General features: G+C 52.9%; 1 protein-coding gene across 10 annotated transcripts in view; it reads right to left on the reverse strand.

The window, feature by feature from the left end:
- JADE2 (jade family PHD finger 2) overlaps nt 1-24,206 on the reverse strand; it is a 51,452-nt gene that overhangs the window by 20,055 nt on the left and 7,191 nt on the right. For 9 of the 10 annotated variants that reach the window (XM_025292689.3, XM_025292684.3, XM_025292685.3 and 6 more), the window contains exons 2-7: nt 20,487-20,544; nt 18,424-18,512; nt 7,483-7,640; nt 3,154-3,314; nt 2,253-2,464; nt 862-1,029 (exon numbers count right to left, since the gene is read on the reverse strand). In XM_025292689.3, coding sequence (XP_025148474.1) covers nt 862-1,029; nt 2,253-2,464; nt 3,154-3,314; nt 7,483-7,640; nt 18,424-18,512; nt 20,487-20,544 — 846 coding nt within the window. Of the gene's footprint in view, nt 1-861; nt 1,030-2,252; nt 2,465-3,153; nt 3,315-7,482; nt 7,641-18,423; nt 18,513-20,486; nt 20,545-23,404; nt 23,524-24,206 lie in introns of all 10 variants that reach the window. The other variant, XM_044947649.2, reaches the window with a different exon arrangement.

Genomic DNA, 24,206 nt, shown 5'->3' on the forward strand with positions numbered 1-24,206 from the left:
TGTCCAGAGATCCTGAACCAAAGAACCCCATAGGTAGGTCCTGGTTGCTTCTCTGTGTCTCTGCTGTGCCTCGGTCAGGATATACTCAAAGGTCGTCCCAACCTTCAAGATGCTGATGTGGGAGCAAGTGACTGCTGCTGACATAACCACTAAGATCACAGAAACCTGCGAGGTGGGACCCAGCAAGGACTTTCAGACTGCAAGCCCAGGAAAGGGAGGGGCCACCTGCTGACTGGGCCACCTGGCTTGCTTCTGGGCACAGGCAGCATTGGAGTGGGGCCTCATTCTGGCTCAGGGCACACAGCAGGGGAAGGGCTGAAACGTCAACGAATGTCAGCATTTCACACATCAAATAAGATGGGAGCCCAAGGCCTCTGCTAACTCACTGTGGGCCCAGCTCGTCACGCACGGCCCCTCCCCTCCATCCCAGCCACAGTCTTACTACCCAGTTTTAACCAAGCTCCCCATCTGATTTCCTTTTGGGTCATTTGGCTCACTTTTAAACAAGTGCTTGACTTTGCTTGGGACCACTGTCTAGATCTGGGTAAACCTACAACCTGCTCTCCCCTAGAATCAGCTGCTTGACTTCTGTCCAGCTCGCACACCTTCCATCTGGATCCCCAGTGGCTCAAAATCCCATTTTCCCATGTAAACCACCACCGAGTTCTGCCTAAGTCCAAGGGTAAAGTTCCCTGTGGGCTGCTGCCTGAATTCTTCCCAGGCTGGACATCTGAGATCTACCATTTCATGTAGCCCATCACCTTCTTTTCCCAGTGCTCTGCCATCTGGGCTCTGAGCTCTGTTCAGACCCACTTCCCCATGGCTGGGCCCCAGGGCCACCCCAACCCCACCTCTGCCCACCTCAGGAATCCACAGGGCACAGCTGACGTGCACCCACTTGGTCCCACTTCTAGTGGGCTTCAAGGCTCCTCCTCGCTTCGGGCAGAGCAGGCACTTCGGCTGGACACCCAGAGCACATGTCCGGCACAGCCAGCTGCCCGTGGGCACCTTGAGGATCCCATAGCATGCCTGGGGAGAGAGCAGGGAGGACACAGGTCAGAGGCAATGGCCAAGGTGCGTCTGCAACGTGCATTCAGCTGCAAACAGTCCTAGCCCCAGCCCATACTGGGAGCTACAGAGTGACACTGCTACTCAGCCCCACCAAAGACCTCCTGAGGGTCTGTAATGCAAAGGCTCCAAGGAAGCTGTGTGCAGGCACTGTGCACTGAAATTTCACCGTTTCACAGTCCTCTGTGAAAGGGCTCAGCTCTGCCCTCTGCTGGGAGGACAGTCACTTCAGCAGAGGTTTCTAATCCGGGATGGATTTCAGGGGCATCCATGAACTCCCTTAAACTGAATACAAATTTGGGTATGTATGCTGCCCTCAGACAAGGCCCAGAACTTTTGTCTTGTTTCACAGGGATCTGTGGTCAGGGATCCTTCTCGTCATGCCTAGGGATTATGGACCTAAGAGCTGCTGGGTTTAAGGAATGTGAACAGGGTAAATGGGGAAAGTGGTGTACCACCTACCCACCTGCCACCCAGAAGCCCCTCTGAGCTCCCCGGGCACTATTCCAGCAAAAGTGGGTGAGGGAAGGCCTCAAAGTCAGGGCTAGAGTGGGTCCACTGAGTTCTAGCCAGTTTTTCTACATCTTCCATGAACTAGGTCCAGAGATGTCCCAGACCTACAGCCTTGGGGCTCAAGATCAACAGGGTAACCTAGTCAGGCCGTACCTGGCTCATAATACTAAAAATGTTAACAAATACGAACAGCCCTTACTGTACGGTTCTAACCAAATGACTCAGAGTAAGGAACTTAATCCTCAAAACGACTTACTTTTATTTATACTTGAGGAAACAGCAGCTCAGAGAGGTCAAGAAACCGACCCCAGATCACACAGCTTGCAAAGGGCAGAGCCATGATTTGAAACCAGGTGGCCTGGCTCCAGGCTGTGCTCTCCATCACTACACTGTGTAAGTTGAGGAGCAGAGGAGGACGGGGTAGGACGGTCCGTGGGCAGAGTCTGAGGGAGGCTGGCGGCAAAGGACAGGAAGACCATCCAATAGGCATTACTCAAGTCTGGCTGAGGGGGCTAAACCCTGGCACCATGGGCACTCGCGCCCTTCCCTTCTCCCCACTTGCCCTCCTTAGGGGCCTGTGCCCACAGCGCTGCTACGCCCCCACAGCCAGGATGAGCGGTCAGGCAGGCGCCTGCCAGCATCACACGGCAGTGGCCGTGGGGGCTGCCCACCTGGTGCACGCAGACGTTGCATTTGTCGCAGAAGACCATCTCGTTGCCATCTTCGCCCTCGGGAGAGCGGCACACGTCACAGACGACATCCTCGTCGTACTCGATGCCTAGCCCCTCCTGCGTCTCGATGGCCCGCGCCATGTTCTGGTGGCACAGCGTCTCCAGCTCCTCCAGCACGCGCTCGAGCGTCAGTTCGTCCAGCTCCGGCTTCTCTGTGAGGACGGCAGGGCGGGGATCAGAGCCCAGCCTCTCGGGGCAGTGTAAGGAGCATTTCTACCTGCACACTGAGTTTACTGTCTCCGGCCCCCAGTTCCATCGTCTGAAAACCGACTGGGTTGGACCATGCAAAGGCCCGGAGGCCTGGTATGGTGCTATGACTTCAGACCCTGCTTATAACCACACACACACGCTTGTGTACACACAGATGCTATGGGGGTGTCTGTGTCTGGAATGCAGCCGCCACCATGGGGAACCCACTGCCTGAGCTGTGTGTATGGGGGGCACCTGAGAAGGTGGCTGAATCCAGCAGAGCTGGCCTTTCCTGGGACATGGTGGGCCTTCAGCCAGAAGGCCCATACCAGCTGACCGCAGCCCCATGTGTCACACTGGACTTCTAGGTGCTCACTCACTCTTCATGTAACGGTCAGACTTACTAAGTGTGTGGGTGCACGCTCAGTCATATAATACTCCCCCAAACCCTGTAAAAGACATGCTATTACTGCCTCCATCTGACAACTACAGAAACTGAACCAGTCATCAGTAACATAGCAGGGACTTTCCCCCAGATCTGTGCAGTGCCAAAGCCCAGCAATGGCCACTGCCGTTCTGAGAGTGAGGATGGTTTAGAAGAAAACCCTGTGTGGCCTGCCCCTATCCCATTCTCACCTGGCAGGTCACCTACCCATCTCCTTGAGCTCCGAGTTGATGAGTTCCAGCCAGTAGGCATCAATCTCGTCCAAGTCATAGCGGCTGCCCCCTGGCCAATCAGGCTGGGAGCCCTCACCAAGTTCAGAGCCACTAGGGGAAACCTGGGTAGGGGGGCCTTCCAACGGCGGAAGAATCCTAGGAATTCAAGAGAAGATATGAGGGGAGGGTGCCCTCAGCCTGCTACTCTTGCTGATCTGAGGGCCACCCCCAGGGAGTTGGCCAGCCTGGATGAGGGGCTAGCAGGAGAGTGAGGTGTGAGACTTTGATGCCAAGCAGAGCCTACCTCCTTCCAGTCCCTCCTCCCATCTGCCCACCCTGCAGAGGCTGTAGGAGGCCATTCCCTTTGCCATCCTGGGCAATGCCCAGAGCCAGTCACTTTGGCACAAGTTGGATAGAGCCGGCTGGCCCCCAGGTCCTTCCGCATGCCCTTTCAAAGCTGGGGAAAGGCCCCCAGAAGCCCCAGCCCCTCCTCCACCAGTAGTCTCAGGGGACCTGAGGCCAGGGCTCCTCTGGGGTGAAGAGGATGCACCTGCTATAGTCCCAGAGTCACACTTCAAGTCAGCCCTCTCTCAGGCCATGGCTCTGCCTTGGAGGCAGCTTGCAAGGGTCCTGGCTACAGGGCAAGGTCTCCAAGCCCAGCTCCGCCACTTAATGTATGACTCTGGGTAAGCCACTTAGCTCCTCTGCGCCCCAGAAAATGGACCGATGATAACAGCACCTAGCTTCCACAGTGGGCATGAGGATTAAATGGATGAACACGTGTGGAGCTCTTAGAACTGTGTGTGGCATGTAGTAAGTGCTATACTCGAGTGAGCATGTATTTTAAGACCTCTGGATATCACTTTGCTCCTTCTGAAATGGAATATGAGGGTTTTCTGCCTTGGGAGGGCACAGCTTCCTCTCTTGGCTCAGCTGTGTGCTGCCCCTCAGTTCCTAGTGCCAGTTCAGAATGCCAGCTCTTCCCACCCCCTACCAGTTGCCATGGTTATTTCTGTGGAGCCTGGCCTCCATCTGGCCGGCCCTGCCAGGGCTGCGAGGCCCCTTACTTGCCTGAGAGGCCTCTTGGGGTCGAAGGCAGGGCTGCCAGGGGCTGTGACTCAGCGCAGACTGGGGAGGGGAAGGCAGAGACATGGCACAGCTATGGGGAGGGCACTGGTGCTTCAGGAAGAGCCCCAGGTGTTGGCAAGGGGGCAGGTAGGATGAAGGGCGGGGGTGCAGAATGGCCTCCAGGCAGGAGGGAGGCCCAGAGGAGACTGAGGGAGGCAAGGATACAAGGGAGGGGGCTTACAGTCACCTTCTGCCACACAAGATGCCCAGATTAAGGAAGGTCCTAGGCAACAATAATCACGTGATGCCCACCCCCAACCCCTAGACCATTTCAACTAGAAGCAATAGTATTTGCTTTGCAGGACTCTGAGTCCTACAAAGTTCTGCCTTTCCTTGGGAGGCTCTTATTTAAATTAACACATTCTTTCAAAAACACTGTAATTTTGCCACGACTCTGCTTTGTTTGTGTCCCCGGCATATGCTCAGCTGGGGTTTGGGATAGCCTGAGAGCCCACCACCTGATGGCATAACTACCCACACTGTGTGCTCAGGATATACCTGGCCAGACCTCTTGGGGCCAAGATCACATTCCTTTCTCTGGGAAGCTGGGGTTAAAGGGCTATCAACAGAAAAGGCATTTCCTGTGCTTTCTGGGGTGCTCATCTTCACCTGTCTGGCCTCTTCTGGCTCTGACTATAGAGGAAGCTCTCCTAACAAGGGTGGTTTGACGTCACCCCAGTCAAGGCCTCAGTCTTGGCTGCAGCCAGAAGAACCGAGGTCAGCGGGGAGGAGATGGGTGGCTGGGCTGGGATCTGGGGGAGGAGGCAGGGGCGGGTGGGGGTGGGGTTATGGGAGGCTCTCACTCCAGAAGACCAGATAGAAAACAGAGGCTGGTTTTGCCCTGGGCTGTCTCTTCTGGCCACCCCGAAGAACAGTGCAGGCACTCCTTCAGTTCATGATCTGACAGTGAAAGGTTCTCATTATCCAGAGAAGTTTAGGACCATGAGGCAGGTAGACCTGCTCAAGGGCCAGGGAGGACTGGGTAAGAAGAGAGGGATGGAGGGGACTAGGGAGGCAGTGGGGGAGGGCAGAGTCAGCAAGCCAGGGTGACTGGGGCACGAGGCTCTCTCTGGGCCACACAGAGGCAGCCCAGGGCCTGTTCCTGTGGCCTGTGACTTCCTGGCCCAGCCCACAAGGCCCTGGCGGTCATGCAGGGAATTCCCCTGAATTTCCCAACTTCCTCCTCTATAAAATGGGGACAGCAGTGTGACTTTTAGAGAGCTGATATGATAATTAGATGAGAAGATGAACTTAAGGCTCAGCACAGCAAGTTCTCAGGAACAGAGCTCCTGTAACACTTCTGACCACAGCGCCTGCTGTGTTGGCTTCCAGGTGAGAGCTGTGCAGGGAAAGGTGGCCCGGCAGGTGGAGGTGCCAGGCTGCAAGGAGAAAGGGAGAGATGGGGCCCAGAGATATCTCTGTGGGAGCATCCCTGCCCTTCCAGTCTTATGCTCTCCAAAGAGCAGGGATTGGCCAGGAGTGCCTGGCTCTTGTCAGCCTAGCCCTACGTATATGTGGGGAATGTACCTAGTGGGGCCAGAGCTGTCTGAACACATGCTTCCGTCGTGATGTCAACAGATAAGACACCAACTGAAGCCAAGTTACTTGTGTGGCGGCATCTACAATTAATTACCCAGGCCAGCAGATGTTTCCGGAACCACCTGACATTGACATGGAGGACAGAGGACAAACCGCTGGGCTAAGCCTAATCAGGACTCGCCCTTCTCCGCCCAGCTGGTGGCCTACCCCTCTGCCTTGTTACCCTGGGCCCTTGGCATGTGAATTCTCAACTTATCCTCACCACTACACTATCAGGCATATATTGTTATTAGATCAATTTTATGGAGAAGGAAACAGGTTCAAAGAGGTCAGTTACAGTTCTTTGGTCTGTAGAGCGGATGGGATGAAGCTGGCTGGGAGACTGACCCACGTTTTTGGCCCTGGGCAGAGGACATGTAGAATAAAGTCTTTCTCCAAACTCCACATATACTCTGATCTAGAGAGGCCTGGGGCATCCCTGATTCTCAGAGGGCCAAAGATAAGAGCCCTTGTGAGCCCAGGACAATAAGCACTGCCCAATACCCAATCCTCACTGGGCACCAAGTGAGGCTTAGTGTGTGCTTCACCTCTGTAATCCCATGCCCAGCACAGGCCTGGCACCAGGCAGGCACTGGGTGTCTGTGAGCCCATCATAGGTGTGGCTGCCAAGGAAGCATCAGTGCCAATGTCAAGGGAGGTGACAGCTGAAATCTTTGCCCTAGGCCCTGGCAAAATGGACCTAAGCGAGAGCCCGGGGGCTGCCAAGGCTGGGAATGGACTGTCAATTAACACAAATCTGCCCAGCCCAGGCAGGCTGGTGTGGGGGGGGAAGGGAGGCCAGGGCAGCAGCCCCTATAGCCCAAGACACGACTTGGAGGGTTTCCCAGGGTGCAGGAAGAAGCACTTGGCTGAATTCTGTCACTGGAAGCAAGGCCCATGGCCACGAGGCCACCTCCTTACATGAGCACAGGAGTCTCTCTGACCTACAAGACCACAAGGCTCCCGAGCCCAGAGAGGACTCAGCCCTGATCCAATCTTGATCCTAGGAGGCAGCGGGCCCTCCTCAGAATATGATCATACCAACCGTTTTGTGGATATCTGGTGTGTGCCTGGCACTGGATTTCTTGCTCCCAAGAACTCCTCAAAAAGGTTTTAAGAAGCCAAGAGCATGGTTTGTCCCTATTTTAAGGACTAGTTAGAGGTCTGGAGATATCCCCAAGAAGATTTTCTGGCGGGACCCAGTTTGGAACAACATCAAGCTACTGTCGGCCAGTTTTCACTGCGTGTTCGTGTGGGCCAGGTCCCGTGTCCAGGGCCTTCCACGCATCATTTCTCTACATCGACCACCGCCTACGGCAGGTGCTGTTGTTATCATTCCCATTTTATAGATGAGGAAACTGATGCCCAGGGAGATTACATTCCCTGCCCAAGGTCCCACTGAACTTGAGAGGCAATTTGAACCCAGGCTGTCTGGCTCCAGAGCTGAGCCCAAGCTCAAAACCTTGGCCTCAGAGGTAAAACTGCAGTATTTCTGGAACACGGCAATGTTTTTTTAAGAACAAAAGAAACTAAGAATAGAGACAGACTAGAAAGGAATCGCTTGACCCGTCCTAGCCTCCCCTTCCTATGGCCCCCTGGCCTGGGCTGCCCGGCTCACCTCACCACAGGCTCTGGAATGGCCTCTGCCCCGGCGGGCACCTGCACACCTTTCTCCCATTCTTGTCGCCATGGGTCTGCCAAGATATAGTAGTCATCTGGGCTGAGCTGGTATGAGTCTGGGATCTTCATGGCTGTGATCAAGTCTGTCCGGAAAACCTGTGGGCAGACAAGGTGGAGAGAGAATGGTTTCAGATCGTCTCCAGGTGATCTGCTTCACAGGCCAGGGCAGGAAAAGGCAAATGCTGAAAGCCCACTCACTCAAAAATGAGAATATGACACAAAAGCAGTAACTACAATAACCCATCTTCTCTGAACCCAGCAGAGCACTTTGCACACCAATCTCCAATAAATGTTGAATTGAATTTACATGCTCTGATCTGCTCAAGGACAGAGTCTGAGTGATGGATAGGAGTGGACCTTAGAGGGAAAAGGAAAGACATGTGGGAGAGGCAAGAACACTGAGGAAAAAAATCAGCTGGCAGGAAGGCTTGTGTGAATGCAATACTGCCATGAAGTGTCTGTTTAGGGAATTTCTGTTGAAGACTCAAAATTATGTTTGTTGTTGTAACCGCAGTCACAAGTGTAAAATCCAGGCAACTACACGCCAGGGCCTCAGGCAAATGGCTGAGGGAGAGGCCAGCTCTGGGAGAGCCTAGAGAGCAGCTGTGGGGCAGGGCCTCACGGTCCCCAGGAACAACAGCACCATACGCCCTGTTCAGTGGGCGCTCCACTGGGCCATGCTCTATGATGGGGAAGGAGAAACGCGTGGAATTCCTTCTCCATCAAGCCCTTCCAAAGCCCTCGGGGCCAGACCATGAGTGGACACACCCTTGTGCTTTGGTTTCCTTGTGAGCACTTGCTCACTCAGGGGGAAACTTCTTTTCCCAACGTCCTATCTGTGGCCCCCCCAACCCCAAAGCAACTTCCAAGCCCAGCCCCAGGAGCCCTGGCAGTGCCTCATCTGTCCCAGCTGCTTGGCCTCACCTGGGCCCCACAAAGGGCTGCTGTAGGACTTGGTGGCAGCCCTAGACACTATGTGACTTGCTTTGGTACCAACTTTCCCAGTGAACATCACAAGTTAAAGGAGAGTTCATATCATATAGAGAAGAGAAACCACTACAGGGAGTCCTCCAGGTCTCAGACCCAACTCCAAGCCCACGTCCCTCCCTGGAAGACTCAGCATCCACCAGCTTTCCAGGGGTGGTGGCCAGTCAGTGGTAACCTCTGCCTGCAGGACGCCCCAACTGCTGGCCGTCTGTCTCACTTCAATCTAGGAGACAACTGAAAGGGGGCGCCAAGGGGGATCAAGGCAGCGTCTTGCAGAAATCTAATTAACGTCTGCTTCTAGTCAGAGAGGACCCTTGCTTGCAAAGGTCAAGTTTCTTGAAGACTCTATTTGCCAATATAATTTAATTGTTAAGACTAACACCCTAACATTTAATTAGGGTGTCAGTGTGAAAAAATTAAAATGAGATTACGATTAAATGCTAATTACACAGAAGATGAAATGTGGCAAAGATTTCACAACCCGGATAATTTGCATATCTTATTAGCAAGTAGCAAGACAACTGATATAAGAACATAAACTCAGGTAGTGGGTGCTTCTGTGCTGTCCTTCAGCACCCTCCCACCTCCGCTGGCTGGGGCAAGGTTATTCCCCTCTGGGGCCCCCTATTCAGGACCCGGCAGGGGTAAACTGGATCCACAGCAGACTGGTGACTGTCTCAAAGTTCTCCCAACGCTGGCAAGCCCTGCGTGGTACAACATCTAATGCCCTGTTACTCTGAATGCCATGAGGAACCAGCCTCCAGGGAAAGCCTGTCATCTTGCCCCTTCCAGAGCCCAGTGTCACTGTGTGCCCCTCCAAAAAGGCACTGGTGAGTCTGAAATCTCTTGCTGTTCCCTCTTCCTGAGCTATAGTTCAAATGCTGCCTCGTGGGATCACCCTGATCACTGCAACTCAGGGTGGCCAGCCACCCAACAGAGCCACTTTCCAGCCCATGGTCCTGTCTCACTTCCGAGTACATATAATCCTGAAAATTAACTGGTGTATGCATGTTCCTTGCTTCTTGTCATCTCTCTTGCCACACCTGTCCTGTTCTCTGCAACATTCTCAGGGCTTGGCAAGGGGACTGGCACAGACTAGGTGCTCAATAAATAGTAACTGAGAGAATGATTAAATGGATGAGTGAATAAAAGGGCCCCTCTGGGGAGTTACCTGATAAGTCTGATGACCCCAGCTGGCTCCTTGGCAGTGCTTTTTGAACCCCCACGAACTGGAGAAACACCTCATGGATACATCCAGAGCTGAAACAACCCAAGTACGTGGACCGAATGGCACAAGAGGCAGCCCTGGTCTGTAGGTGCAGACAGAGTGCCAAGCCACACCAGCAAGGGAGAGGTGGCTCTGTCCTAGGAACAGGCTTGGTGCTGAGAACTCAAGAGCAGGAAAGGATCCCATGCTCAACTCAGGTAAGGAGATTCAGGAGAGAAAAACGAGTCTGGTCCCAAGAGAGTTGCAAGCTTCATCTGGCGTGACTGGATGCCACCAGCCCCTTTGGGCAGAGGACTGATGGAAGCACAGGAAGGGCAGCACTATCTTACAGGTACCAGTGAACACTTAAAAGAACACAGTGTGCCCAGCACCGATCCAATGGCTGTCCTTGAATTAATTGTTAGTCCCTATTCCAACTCTGTGAGGTGGATGGTGTTATCATCCCTATTCTACATTAGAGAAACCTGGGACTCAGGTTAGTTTAATAACCTACACAAGGTCCTACATGTTAGAAGTGGCAAAGGATCCCAGACATACAACTCTGGAGCCATCCAGCACTCCTCTGCAACCTCACCCCTCTTGGCCACCGGCTCACTGCCAGTGCCTTTGAATTAACCCAAAGCCAAATCAAGGGGTTTCCCCAAAGGCTGGAATATGCAAATCAGATGGTGACCTCTGCAAGTTCCAAGTTCTCCAGTGGCTTTCCACTGTCTTCTTACTGCCCTCAGGACAAGCCATGACTGCGTTAGTAGTCAGTCTCCCTTCCGAGCACGTCTCACACTTGGCACAGGGGAGGACCCCACTGGGACACTTCTCCCTGCCAAAGTGGGGGCAGTCTGTTTCACCCTTAGGGTGTTACTCCAGCCCACAGCTGCTCTAGGAAGGCTTCCCTGATGTCAGGCTGGGTTCTGGGCTTCCTCTGGACTCCCACAGCCCCTCTACTGGTATCCCTTGGTTTCCTGCCAGGCCTTCCCCACTAGAAGGTAAGCTCAGTGAGGTCTGGCCAGGCTACAGGCTGCAACAGTGCACGCAGGGCCTGACACATGCTAGGTGCTAACTAAGGCTGAATGATTGAAGAGCCTCCCGTGGATCTGCCACCATCTTTCTGGGTAGCTGCCCGAGGATACAGCTGGGGGCTCTGTCCCTTCCAAAGGAACCCCTGAATACTCATACAAAACCTGTCCACAAACAGGGCAACCCAAACATCTTTCTGTCTTGAATCGCCAAAGGTTAGGCTTCCAAAAAAAGGCTCAATCTCCTAAAATGCCTCTGAATTATTCACGAAAACTAAATAAATAATAAAACGGACAGTGATGAACTGGAGGCCTTGCCATGGCAAGGAAGTTGGAAGCTGGAAAACAAGCAATTTTCTAAGAATGTGAATGTTTACTATTTTTCTCTTTTGGCAGAAGTTGACAAATTGTCTTTAAAGGTCTGCAGCCTAGCAACCAAGTTCTGCTGAGCTGCTTGGGAGACGTTAATTGTAGCTTCTTCAAACAGTATGAAGAATGTTTAAAGGTCTAAAACTCTAACCTGGTAACCAATGTGAGTGCAAGAGGTGCCAACGCAGCTCTGAAGACAGCTGGAGACCCTGCTCTGCCCAGACATGGGGAAACGGCATGGGGCTCGCCTTCTAGTTCCTCTTTCCAAGACTGAGACCACAAGCGCTGAAAAGTCTATCTATCTTTCCGAGCCTATTTTCCCAAGGAGAACCAAAAATGAGCTATGCCAGAAAGCATGCCATGTCTAAAGTCTGACATGATCTCCAAAAGCAGATGAAGACGATGACAACAGACAACTTTCAACTCTTCTATCCTCAGCATTCCTGTACATGATCATGAGATTTATGAATAGTGTTTGGACATTTCATCCTGGGACCTTGGTTTCTGCTTCCTTTTCTCGAGAGTAAAGGATTATATATCACAGTGTATTTCAGCCCAAGAGGCACCAAGGGGAAGTTCCGTTACTTAAGGAAAAGCTCCAGCACTTATCATAATTACAGAATACAATTATCTGTGTAATTATTTGTTTAACGTCCATCTCCTCTAATAATCAAGCTGAGAGAGGCAGAGACTATGCGTCCTGCTTATCACTGTGCCTATTTGTGGCACAGTGCCTGGCACACAGCAGGTACTTAAGAAATGTTTGGGAAACTAGTGAGTGAATGAATGAATGAATGAACCCCAGGATTTGCCTAAATCCTGTATGACTAAACTCTGAAACTTCCTCTCTTGCCTAGTAGGGAGAGTGAAGGCAGAGGGCTGGCCCAAAGGATTCTTCCAGGCAGAACTCAGGAACCAGTTTTGGTTGTTGTCCCAAAGCCAGTGAAAATGGCTTTGGCCAGGACAGCCTCTCCTTGCCTTCTATCCACATCAGAAGGCCCCGTGCAAAGCTAGGAGTGGCCCCTCTCTCTAATCTTCCAAAGGATGTCTGACAGTCTGTCTTGGAAGAGCCATGTAAAATCACTACCAAATGCCTCATTTGAAATTTCTGTGTTATTCTGAGCACCTCATCTCATTAGAAAGGACAGCTAGCAGTGAAAAGTAACTGCCCTGCTGTAGCATGCTAGGTCGGAGAAGGCAATGGCACCCACTCCAGTGCTCTTGCCTGGAAAATCCCATGGATGGAAGAGCCTGGTGGGCTGCAGTCCATGGGGTCACTAAGAGTCGGACATAACTGAGCGACTTCACTTTCACTTTTCATTTTCATGCATTGGAGACGGAAATGGCAACCCACTCCAGTATTCTTGCCTGGAGAATCCCAGGGACGGGGGAGCCTGGTGGGCTGCCGTCTATGGGATCGCACAGAGTCGGACACAACTGAAGCGACTTAGCAGCACCAGCAGCAGTATGCTAGGTGCTATGCTAAATGCTTTATATATACAATCTCACCTATTTCATATTCCTTCCACTTTACAGATGTGGGGACCAAGACTGAGAGAGGTTAAACCACTTGTCTGAGGTCTGCCCTGTGCTTTAACCACTGCAATCCTGCCTGCAAACCAGTCTGCTATTTCTTCTCTTAAAAAAAAAAATCTCTTTCTTGGGCTGGAAATTGATAAAGAGTATCTCAGCCAAGAGCATACTTAGATACTTAAAATTAAGCATAAAACACCAGAGAAGGGCTCTGGAAATAGCTTCCCAGTACTATTCAAGCTACCACTAGGCTAATTTGGTCAGACACTTACACACACACACACACACACTCAACATCTCTTTCTCTTTCACAAGGATAACAGCACTTCCTGCTCTTAAAGAGAATTTATTACACACATTTCTTTTGCAAGACAAGTCCCAGAGGCCGGGAGGCCTTTCCAGCTGGCGGGAGCAGCAGTGTTTCCGACTGTATGAGAAGTGGATTCTGCCCCCCACCCCAGAGCAGTGGGAGGCCCAGTGGAAGGGCTCCCCTCACCGTCCGCCTGCCTCCCAGGGTAGCAAGAAGAGCTGTTGGCTAGAAATATGGCTCAAAACCACAGGGTCAAGCAAAAAAAAAAACCTTTTTCTGGGGAATCTATTTTACTCTCAAGTTTGGGAGCACTCTGCCTTTCACTATAACATATGCCATCACTGTTTTAATATACAATATTGTGACATTTCAAACATTTGGATAATACCTCTGCTCCTCCAGGAAAGCACCTTATTTATCCCATGGCTTTGCACCCCAACACCCATCTGGCCACCCTTGCATTCATCCAGTGGGGAAAGGGCCCATCTTCAAAAGCAATGGGTCCGGCAGAAACGCAGCATTTTCACCCTCCACTTGTTGCCTTTCCTAGGGAGGGCCATCCTTATATAGGAACTTTCACAGACACTGGATCTGGAAGACCTCCACTGCGGGCAGAGGCTGTTCACAGGGTCACCTCTTTCTCCCAGGCCCTGTTGCAGGGATGAAAGGCTGAGCACTGGTGAAGGGCCCTGTGGAACCCACAGAGAAGCCCCCCATTCTCTCATCTCGAGGTATGTACAGTTTGTCACCAGGGCCTAAAAAGGAGCCCAACTCCTGCCCATCCATCCTGAGACCATCCAGGCTTCCAACCCAGGCACGGCAGCTCCACCTTCACTCGCGTCTGGGCTCTCCCCCACCCCTAGGCTCCACGGGCCTCAGGACAGGACAGTCACACCTACACAACAGTCACTGCAGGACAGCACTCTACAACCCTGAGGCACAGAGAAACTATACTTGCCCAAAGTCTCACAGGTCCTCAGTGGCAAGCTGGCTCCATCTCTCATAACGGACACTTTCCTGTGCAGCACCTGCATCCTGCTAACGGTCAGAAGACAAGCTCCCCAGGGACAGGGCCTGCGCTTTCGGTGTCCCTGGCACTAGGCTGGGCCTCAGAGGTGCTCTTGAGTGTTTGCTGAGTTTAATCACTATCATTAAGGTCCTAAAGACCTATCTCCCTGCCCGTTGGCTGACTTCTGGGGACTCTGACTTCCTGAAAACACAGCTTTCTACCTCAAGAGAGCCCGTCTGGGGAAATCCTCACTTCTCAGCCTGCTCCTCCATCTGCCTCTCTGCCCCAGGCCTGAGGAAGACATGGCTTCAAAACAGCAGTCTCCCAACCAGTCTCCCAATCACCTGGCTTCCAGGTATCTTCTCAAACTGCCCTTCCCACCCATGCCAGGCCGAGGGCTTAGCAGAAACCTGTCAGTCCCATGGCCACTGTGGGAGAAAGGAGGAGTTGTAGGTGATGCCACACCCACATGGCCAGCATTTGTTTAGGTCACTGAACCAGGCTGGAAGGCCTTCCTTTCTTCCCTCAACTTTCAGCGAGGACCAAGCCGGAAACTCCCATCTTAGCAAATCAGGAAAAAAGGTCTATGGTGGTAGTTCTTAACCCTGGCTTCCAGCAGGAGGGCTCTGAAGAAGTACAGGTGCCTGGGGCCCTACTCCAAAGCATTCAAGTCAGAATTCTTGAGAATGGTATGGGATAGGGGTCTGATATTGGTATTTTATAAAATAATCCCTGGTCTGTGATGTCCATTAGGCTCTCAGAGGTATGACCCACAAAGTTACGTTCATGCTATTTAGTGAGACAGGCCATGCCAGAAACCCAAGGCCTCAGCGCGGTTTATAGTACCAGCTCTCCCGGGCTAGGATAATCCCATCCTCTCCTTCAGGACGGGCCTGGCCAACTGAAGCACCAAGGTACAGAGGTCAGCTTTGTTGGGATCCCCCTGGAAGGCAGAGCAGAGGAAGGCAGCAGCCTGTGTTCCTGGGGTCAGCCCCACCTTTTCCCTCCACTGCCAAACGGATCCCGGGGCTAACTTCAGACCAAGTATACTGCCACCAAAAATCCTAAACCAGCCTCCCGGGAATCCCAGGGCCTGTTCTTTCAGCCCCGAGTACTAAGGCCTGCAGTCCCCTCTCAATCAGGCTGAGGGAAGCCACCCACTGGTTAAGGGCCAGAATGAGAAGCTGGGCCTCAAGGCCTCGGCCCTGTCCAGGGTCCTGACTCCTGGTCAGCGCATTCTGCTCCAGCCTGCGGCCTCTCCCTCTGGTGTGCAGGGCACCCCTTGATTTGCACCCTCAAAGCACATATCATCTCAGGGGCAGCCCTGCCAGTCTCGTCTAAAGCCCTCCCCTGCCCTTTCCATAACTGGTGGCTTCTCTATGGGCCAGTGCTGCTGTCATGCTCAATACTCCTGATGCTCAAATCCCCATTTATCAATGTCCATCTTCAAAGATGAGGAGATGAAGAGAACTCCGAGTCCTGTGGCTCTGCGTGCAGCCACCAAGAAGGGACTCCTGCACCACACACATCAACTTGCATGTACTGAAGCTGGGAACTTGAACCAGACTGGGAGCAGACCGTGTGTGCAGCCTGAACACCAGCCCCCAGGCTTCTTACTCTGGGACTGCGCGGGAGGGACTCCAGAAGCCCTTTCACCAGGGTGTCGGAAGCCCTTAGCTCCCAGCACCAGCAGATTAGGAAGGCCTTACTCTCCAGCCCGTGCATAGAAAGAGAAGGGACAGCCCAATGAAGAGATTTAGTGCGAGCATTATCTGCCGCCAAATCCTCGCTTTCATCTCCGCCTTCTCTAGAGCCAAATCATTTGGAAGCTTTCATCGATGGTTTCCTCTCTGCCCCATGAAAACTTGGAATTTATGCCGGCTTATGGCTCAGCCTCCTCGCTTAGGGGACGAGGGAAACCTCACAGGCTGCTCCCCCGCCTGCTGTGGGAGGAAAAGCTTGTCCTTGGCGACAGTTCAAGACAGGGCAGACTTCCTCAGCCCTCCAGGAGCCTAGGACTTGAGGGCGTCAGAGGCTCCCCCTGCCCCTGCAGAGACTTCTGGGCTTGAACCCAGGGCTGTGCACAGCCAGTCCCCATTCAGCACCCGTGCAATGGTTCGATTCTATTTTTAGGTGGAGAAAGGTTCAAAGGCCCTGCACAGGAAAATCCAAGAGGGAGGGGAATTCTCAGCGCCATGCAAATCACACTTTCCCCTCAGCCTCTGCTTGACACCTGTTTCCCCCTAGCCAGCTGGCCTATCCTGAGTATTGATAGCAGCCTGGTCCCCAGGATCTCCGCCCAGAGCAGAGGCCCCTCCTCCTCCTGCTGCTTAAAGTGAGAGCTAGGGGAAAGAACTAAGCCAGCCCCAGGGGCTCCCCGGAACTTCCCCTCCATTCTCCAATCTGAATAGCCCATGAAGGCAGTGAGGAGGTGAGATTCTCAGAGGCGGGTTCCTCAGTTTCAAAACAGCAGGATGACTACTACCTTTCAGGACCAGGGAGACACAAAAAGTGGCTAGGGTTTTACTAATCCAGCCCAAGTAGTAACTGCGAGCCGTTGTAGCTCTCAAGATGAGGGTGGGGTAGAGAGGTAGTCCCAGGGACTCCCAGGGCCCTAGCATACTCTGCCTCCTGCTTCCCAACGCACAAGAACACAGCCTGTCCACCGCTCAGCAGGGCTACCGTTAGTTGCTCAGATGTGTCAACTCCTTGCCACCCTGTGCACTGAAGCCCCCCAGGCTCCTCTGCCCATGGAATTCCCCAGGCAAGAATACTGGAGTGGGTTGCCATTTCCCTCTCCAGGGGATCTTCCAGACCCAGGGATAGAACCCTATTAAGAACCTCAAGAACAACATCTTGCCATGCCCACCTCACTCCCAGTTTTTATTCCAGTCCTTACTGCATTCCTAGAGATATCTCCTTCTGTCTCCACCCCTCCACTGTAGGGCCAAGGGAGGACAGCTGGTTAAGGGATGGAACAGGATGCTTCAGAACTCAAAACGGTGTCCCCACCTCCAATCCCCACAAAAGATGAGTCCCAGGATAGGCCAACTCCGTGGGGAGTCCTTTTTCAAATGCAAGGTTCTGTGAAAGACACCCCTAGGGACTGGCTAAGGACAGCAGCTCCTGGATCACCACTGCTGCGAGGAGAGGAAAAGAGGTTGCCAGGCTCAGAACAAAGATATCCTCCTTCAGTCTGGGCCAGGGCCAAGTGCTTTGCCTTCCCACACTGGTGCTGTTGGCCCCAAGAACTTCACATCTTGACTATATATATATAATCTTAGGATCCTCAGTTTCCTTACTATAACAGGAGGGTTAAAAAAAGTAAAGTGTCCAGCCCGTGTGTGCGTACTAAGTCACTCAGTCGTGTCTGACTCTTTGTGACCCTATGGACTGTAGCCCGCCAGGCTCCTCTATCCATGGAATTCTCCAGGCAAGAATACTGGAGTGGGTTGCCATGCCCTCCTCCAGGGGATCTTCCTGACCATGGGATCGAACCCGTGTCTCCTGCACTCCTGCATTACAGGTAGATTCTTTACTGCTGAGCCATCGGGGAAGCCCTGTGAGACCAATGTCTCTCTTAAAGGTCAGACTCAAAACCACCCCACCAGGGACTCAGGGCTCTTGCAGCCTCATCTGTTCCAAAGGTCTCTTCTGTGCCCACTGTAATGCACTGAAGACCTAAGAGGGAGCAATGAGGCTCTAGGATGTGATTTTCAGGGGCTACAGGAGGCAGGGCCCCATGTCCATTTGTCTACCCACTTCCAAAACTCTCTACAGCTCCAGATGTCATAAACATCTCTACCTGTCCCAAAAGACAGGGTCAAAGCGGGGAAGGAGTGAAGTGCAGGTGCACGTGAAATGGGCATAATAAGGAGTGGATGACCTAACTGGATGACTCTGAAGACTCCATCCTTCATCCCTACATCAGCGAATACTATCACTCTTGGCTTAGCCTCCAAAATGTCCCATATCCTACTGCTTCTTACTCCACTGCACTCACCCAGCTCTAAGGCCACCATAATTTCTCTCCTGGACAACTGCTAAATAAGCGTCCCTGCTCCCACTCTTGCCCATCACATTCCCTCCCCTTCACAGCAGTCAGCGGGACCTTTCATTAAAACATCAGACTATGTCATTACCCTGCTTAGAATCCTTGAAAAGCTCCTCCCCTCACTCAGATCAATAGGAACATCTTTACAACAACCTACAAGGTTATGAGAACTGGAACTCCCAGCCTTTCCTCTCAATCACTTCACTCGGCCACACTGGGCTTGTTCTGCAATGGCTGCGTCCTCTTCCAGGAGCCCCCTCTCCCCGTACTCCTGCACCCCCCCACACGGTCCTTCCTCTCCACAGGTCTCTGCTCCACTCCTCCAAACCTCGCCACTTCTGTTTCATCTTTCTCCAGGAAACTTGTCATTACCCACCTCGGAGGGCTTCTTTTCGTTCTGTCGGGGCCAGCCCGATTTGGTGCTGCTGGGCAGTTTGGAGCATCTTGATGCAGATGTAGCGTGACCTGCAGAGAGAGCATAGCCCATGAGGGGCCCCTGGAAGGCCAGGAACACCACCCACCCATGTCCAAGGAAATGAAACCTGTAAGGCAAGCTCTGGCTTGAATGTTCAGGAGGTGGAGACCACTGTGAGCATCTGGTAGACTGTCCCTGCTCTGGGCCTCTCCAACGATGAATGGGGACATGACGCCTCCTCCACTCACCAATCAGAAGAGACTTGGGAGGTGAAAGGCAGCTGGACATGGACTCAATATTAGCTTTCTGTATGACCCAAGAGGGTTGCTCTAAAGTAGACACATAGACTTAAGCTTGAGCCCTGGCTCAGCCACTTATTAGCTCCTCATGACGACAAATGACTTAGTCTGAGCCTCAGCTTGCTTTTGTATAAAATGGGAGCAGAGAGTAACTATCTTCAAAGAGTTTTTGTGAATTATATGAGACCATGCCTGTAAAGTCTTAGTACAGTCCCTTGCACACGGCAGTGCTTTGATAAACACTACCCATTATCACTGGGGTTCTAAAGGCCCTTGTGGGACTACACTGAGAGTGTATGTCACTCTATGGGTCACTCCACTCCTAGGGGTCAAAGGAGCACAGCCTAGATGGGCAGCGGGGGGACTGGTGAGAAGGGAGTGTGCCGCAGCCCAGCCCAACTCCAATGCAGGAACAGGGCTCGGGTGCCAGGTGCTCTCCCTGCAGGTGCCTGGGGCTTCAAGGGTTCCTTTGCCTGAAATAAAGTTAGAAGCAGAGGACACTGACACAGGCCACAGGCAGCGTGACTGCAGTCACAGAGGGCCAAATGCTGTGATCTACTGCCATGGGGAGGAAGAGCCAGCCAGGTCAGACTCCAGCGCCAAGCTGGAGTCTGAGCAAACAGACCCCAAAGGACAGTGAAGGAAACCCAGAGGGAGAGAGCAGGCGAGGACTGGCTTCTCACCCTAGTGCCTGTGTTCCTAAACCCTCAGGTTCCTGGGGGTTAGAGAACTCCAGGGACTCCAAGGGGGCCTTGAGGCTCTCCCCAGCCCCAGCTGTTCACCATATATGTGAACAAGCTAAGGTCTCCAGCTGCAGGGCTCCAGGCCCAGCCTCTGCGGCAGTGCAGCCTCTTTCTCAGCCTGGGCTTTCACCTGAGGGCACCACTAGGTGGGAATCTTCCTGGCAGCGCATCTCTCCTACACAGGGCAGAATGGCACTCTACTCCGACTGGCTCATGCAGGCCCGGGTTCCTGGGGCATCTGAGAAGAGCTTCCTTCTGGTACCAGGGACAAGCCCTCACCTAACGCAAACTTTTTTGCCTCCACATTCCAGAAGAGACTCCCTAAGCCCCATTTTCTGTGTAAGAGTGTCCCCCTCTATCCAGCTGACACACCCAGCCGCCACACAAGTCTATCTCTGAGATTCTACTGCCAAGATCCCATGAAGGTCAGGCTCCTTCATTCATTTCTTCAGCAAACATTTACTGATCACCTATTATGTGCTCCATCTAGCCGGATATGGCAGTCAGCAAGTCATGACCTCTCTTACCAAGGGGCTTACTTTGATAAGGAAATGGTACTTAGTTAGGAAATAACACTGATCAGGCAATTATAATGAAGAATGACAGGTGTTTTCGCCTGTTGTGTGGACACTTCCACAGGGCCCTGACTCAGCAGCAGGGCCAGAGGGAGTGAGGTGTGTTCCTAGCAGCCCAGAACAGCACAGGCAAGGAAAAGCCCAGAGGGGTGTTGATCTGTTCCAACATGAGCAAAACACATGGGGTTGAGAGCTAGAGGGTGAAGGGGAGCAGAGTTGAGGAGGACAGCAAGGCTCTGAAGGCCATGGTGGTGTGGGGATCTCAAAGGGAGCAGAGGGGCCGACCTGCTTTATGCTTTCATCAACATGGAGACCTTGGAGCAATGTCCCACCCCCGTGTCTGGGCCTGTGGTCCTGATAATTATTCAAACACTTTCCCTACAGGAGCCCAACATGGAAGGCCTTACTGTCAGTGGTATCAGAGTTGTCGCTGCTGATGGAGTACTTTCGCCTCTTCTCTTCCATCTGCAACGAAAATAGGCCCCATTATACTCACAGGCAGCTTGGGAAATCCTCAAGCTCTCAGAAAACTGCCCGTCAATCTACCTCCCCACACTCGCCCGCTGCAGAGGAACAATGAGAACAAGGCCATGCCCTAGCCTTCTCCTCAGGCAGTCTCCCCCTTCTCTCACCCACCTACATGGGCCCTGGGGCTGGGGGAGGGGGCAGCATCTCTCAGCTCCTGAGCCCAGAGCCTCACACAACAGAGAATCTAGTCAAAGATGACAACGAGGCAGGACAAGGTAGGTCAGCAGCCCCAGAACGAGCAGTGACTTGGACCTGCCTCTGCCCAGCTCCCTCACCCGCCACGGAATCCACTCTCACCTGCAAGTTGCAAGTGGCGCCCTGCTGGAGGCAGAGGAGGGGAAACAGAAACAAGACAGACTCTCCCAGGAGGACCAGGCTATGGGAGTTGAGGGGCAAGCCAGCCCACAAGCACTGGACGCACATTCTGCACATCCTGAGAGCAGCAGCCAGAGGGGCATGGAACTGGGGTGGGGGCAGGGAGGCTCCAAGCTGGCTTCCTGAGCCACACCAGGGCCAGAGCGAATGGGCTGCGCTGCCCACCCTCCCCTCAGTGTCCACCTCCAGGTAAAAATACAAACTCACTTTCCCTCCACTACAATGTTTAGCTTCAAGGTAGAAGGGCGGCTCTCCCACACTGAGTTCTTTCCCCTTCCCATGCCAACTCAGCTATCTCGTGTTCCTAACAACCTGGGGAGTTGTGAGCTATTAGCTTCATTTACTGAGGAGGCTCAGTGCCTTGTCCTGCTAGTGACTTGGCTGAACTGGGATTTGAATCCACGTGGTCTGATCCCCGAGCCCACATTGAGCTGCCTTTGTGCCCTTGTCAGCTCCTGCCTGTTGGAAGTGCTTTCCTACCCACTATTTCCTCTAATCCTGCAGAGTCCTGGGTGGCAGAGCCTGCCCTGGTCCCCTCTTGGAGGGGAGCATACTGAGAGACTTGTTAACCTGCCTTAGGTCTCACAGCTAGTCAATGGCTTAGTCCCAATTCAGAGAACAGACCCGGGGCTCGGAGCCCACGGTGCTTTTCACCATGTTTCTGTCAGCCTAGACCCTGGGCTGCCTCACTGTACACAGCAAAGGACAAGGAACCAGTGTCAGTGGGAGAAAGCCCAGTTGCCGACCAACAGGCTGCCCAGCCCCTGTGAATCCCATTTGCCACCTGCTGTCACCCCCAGTCTGCTCATGTGGAGCCCTGGGAGGGGTCACCTTATTTTACTGTGGCCTTGCAGAGGCCTTAGGAGCACTGGCTCTCTAAGGTGGGTTGCAATTACCCAGAACTCTGAGCTACTCAGAAGGACCCTCTGGCCTCAAACTTGACCTTAGCCAGGAGCTTTTCTCCACCCCCATGTCTCCCAAGAGTAGGGTTAGGATGGAAGGTTCATTGGGGCTGCTTGCTGCCCAGCTGCAAAGGTGGAGGCCAAGTGCTCTCCAGAGGGTGTGGAGGTCTGGAGGCATGCCTGGTGGGGAGGAGCATGGATGCCAAGGAGGCAGGAACCAGAGCTGAAATGGCTAAGTACCCATTGCTTGGGGAGGGGCGCATCCTGGCACACAGGGACCCCAATGAGGCCTCAGAACCGGCCCTTGGTGCTGGCGGGCATGATGGCTGCTTCCTTTTTGCAGGTGAGGAAAATGAAGCTCAGAGGTTAAGTGACGTGCCCAAGATCACAGTTCTTTTAACAAGTTTCTCTGACTCAGGAGACCATGCTCTTGACCTTGAGACTACTCTGCCTCTGTGCAGCCCAGTGGCTCAGGTCATAGACTGAATGACTGAATGGGGCAATAACACTCCACCCCCCAGATCCTCGCCCATCCTTGCTGTCCTCTGGGTCTGCATGTGACAGAGGTGACTGTACGCAACTCTGGCTCCAGCCTGAATCTTGCCAACCCAGCTGTCACAGGTAGGGCGGGAAGGGGGAGAAGTGCTCTTAGTACACCCATCTGTTTTCTTCTGAAATCCTCTACATGAACGGCATTTTTCTTCATTTCCAGCAAACAGGCACTTGCAAGCCAGGCTGTCCCATAGCATAAAAGCAGCAGCACTGGATTCAGGGAGGCCAAGTTCAAATCCTATCTCCACCCCTCACTAGACCAGGGACCTTGGGAAAGACATACCTCCCCAAAGACACAAATTGGATCTGGAATTTTACATAAATCTCCTGAACTTAAAATGCTGGCAACTGATTTAGATATTTAAAACACTTCGAGAGGGCCAAACTAAACACATCTGTGGGCCAGAATCAGCTGGTGAGTGAAGGAGAGCAGCATAAAGCCCTCAGCACAATGGCTGGCACTCCATATGGGTGCTGGTTATTAATACCACAGCAGACTTGGGCCAGGTGAACAATTCTACCAGCAGCCACCTGAAGGCCTCCTCAGCAAGGCAGTGAGCTGTGCAGTAAGGAAGGTTCCTGACAACAGGACCCCTTGACTGCCAGGACCTCCTCCTACAGCTGTTTCCTGCTCCCCAGGACCAGTGTGACCTGTCAGCACACAGACCTGCACCCCACCCTCAGCCAGCTCCTCTGGAAAACACCCCAGAGTCCTCCTGGACAGCATGTTATTATGGGAGCAGATTTTGCGGCGGCTTAATTGGAATAATAACTAGGCTTCAGAGGGAAACCACTGCTTTGCTTCTTTTCTTTGAACCAAGTCTGTTCGAAAGGTCTCCCTGCCTCAGGTAAGCCTCTTCTCAGTGGCCAATGAAGCCTCAAAAGAGGCCTGGCCTCGCCTGTGGGACAAGGCTTTGCCCCATGACGTCCCCCTCCAACCCAGCACAGAGGACACTGAGGATTCTTACCAAAGCTGAAATCCAGGGCTACACGTGCAGGTGGGGGATGGGGGTGCCAAGACTTGATCTTGGCCTCTCGTTTTTCCTCTCTGCTGGCTCTCCTAACCTCTCCCAAAGCAACGTCTGCCCTAGGAGAATATTCAGGGTCATGAGGTACTTATTTTTAGGGACAGAAAGTACCACAAAGGAGACTCTGGGAAAGAAATGTCCCCTTTTCCTGCCATTGCCACCAGTCCGCTTGTACTCTCACACCTTCCCCAGCTATGAAGGCACACACAGCTCTCCTCTGGGAGTGTGGATGTCCTAAAGTCCCCTCAGGGAGCAGCCTTGCTGTGCCTCCTCCACCCTACCGCTGACCCTTGGCAAGTGCAGTGGGTGCTCCCTCCAGAGCATGCGGAGAATCCAGCCACCTTCCCATCTTTACTGCTTCCACGCTGGCCCAGGCCAGTCTCATCTCTAGTAGGACTCCTCATTCATCCCCCAACTTCCATTACTGCTCCCTCATAATCCAGGATCCACACAGTAGCCAGAATGATCTTCAAAAAACATACATCAGATCATGTCATATGGCCTATTTCAAATCTTTCACAGGCTTCCTGTTGATCAAGGGCAACACTCAAGCTTCTAACCATAAGACTTTATATGATCTGGTACCTGCCTACTGCATATTGACCACCAGCCCATTTCCCACCACTTCCCAGTCGAACCAGCCTCCTTTCGTTTCCTGAAACAGACAGTCCGCGCCTCCAGACCTGTGCACAGGTGTGCTCTGTGCCTGTAATGGTCTATACAATCCAGGCACCTTGGGCTT

This window comes from Bubalus bubalis, chromosome 9 (assembly GCF_019923935.1).
Source record: "Bubalus bubalis isolate 160015118507 breed Murrah chromosome 9, NDDB_SH_1, whole genome shotgun sequence".
Lineage (NCBI taxonomy): Eukaryota > Metazoa > Chordata > Mammalia > Artiodactyla > Bovidae > Bubalus > Bubalus bubalis.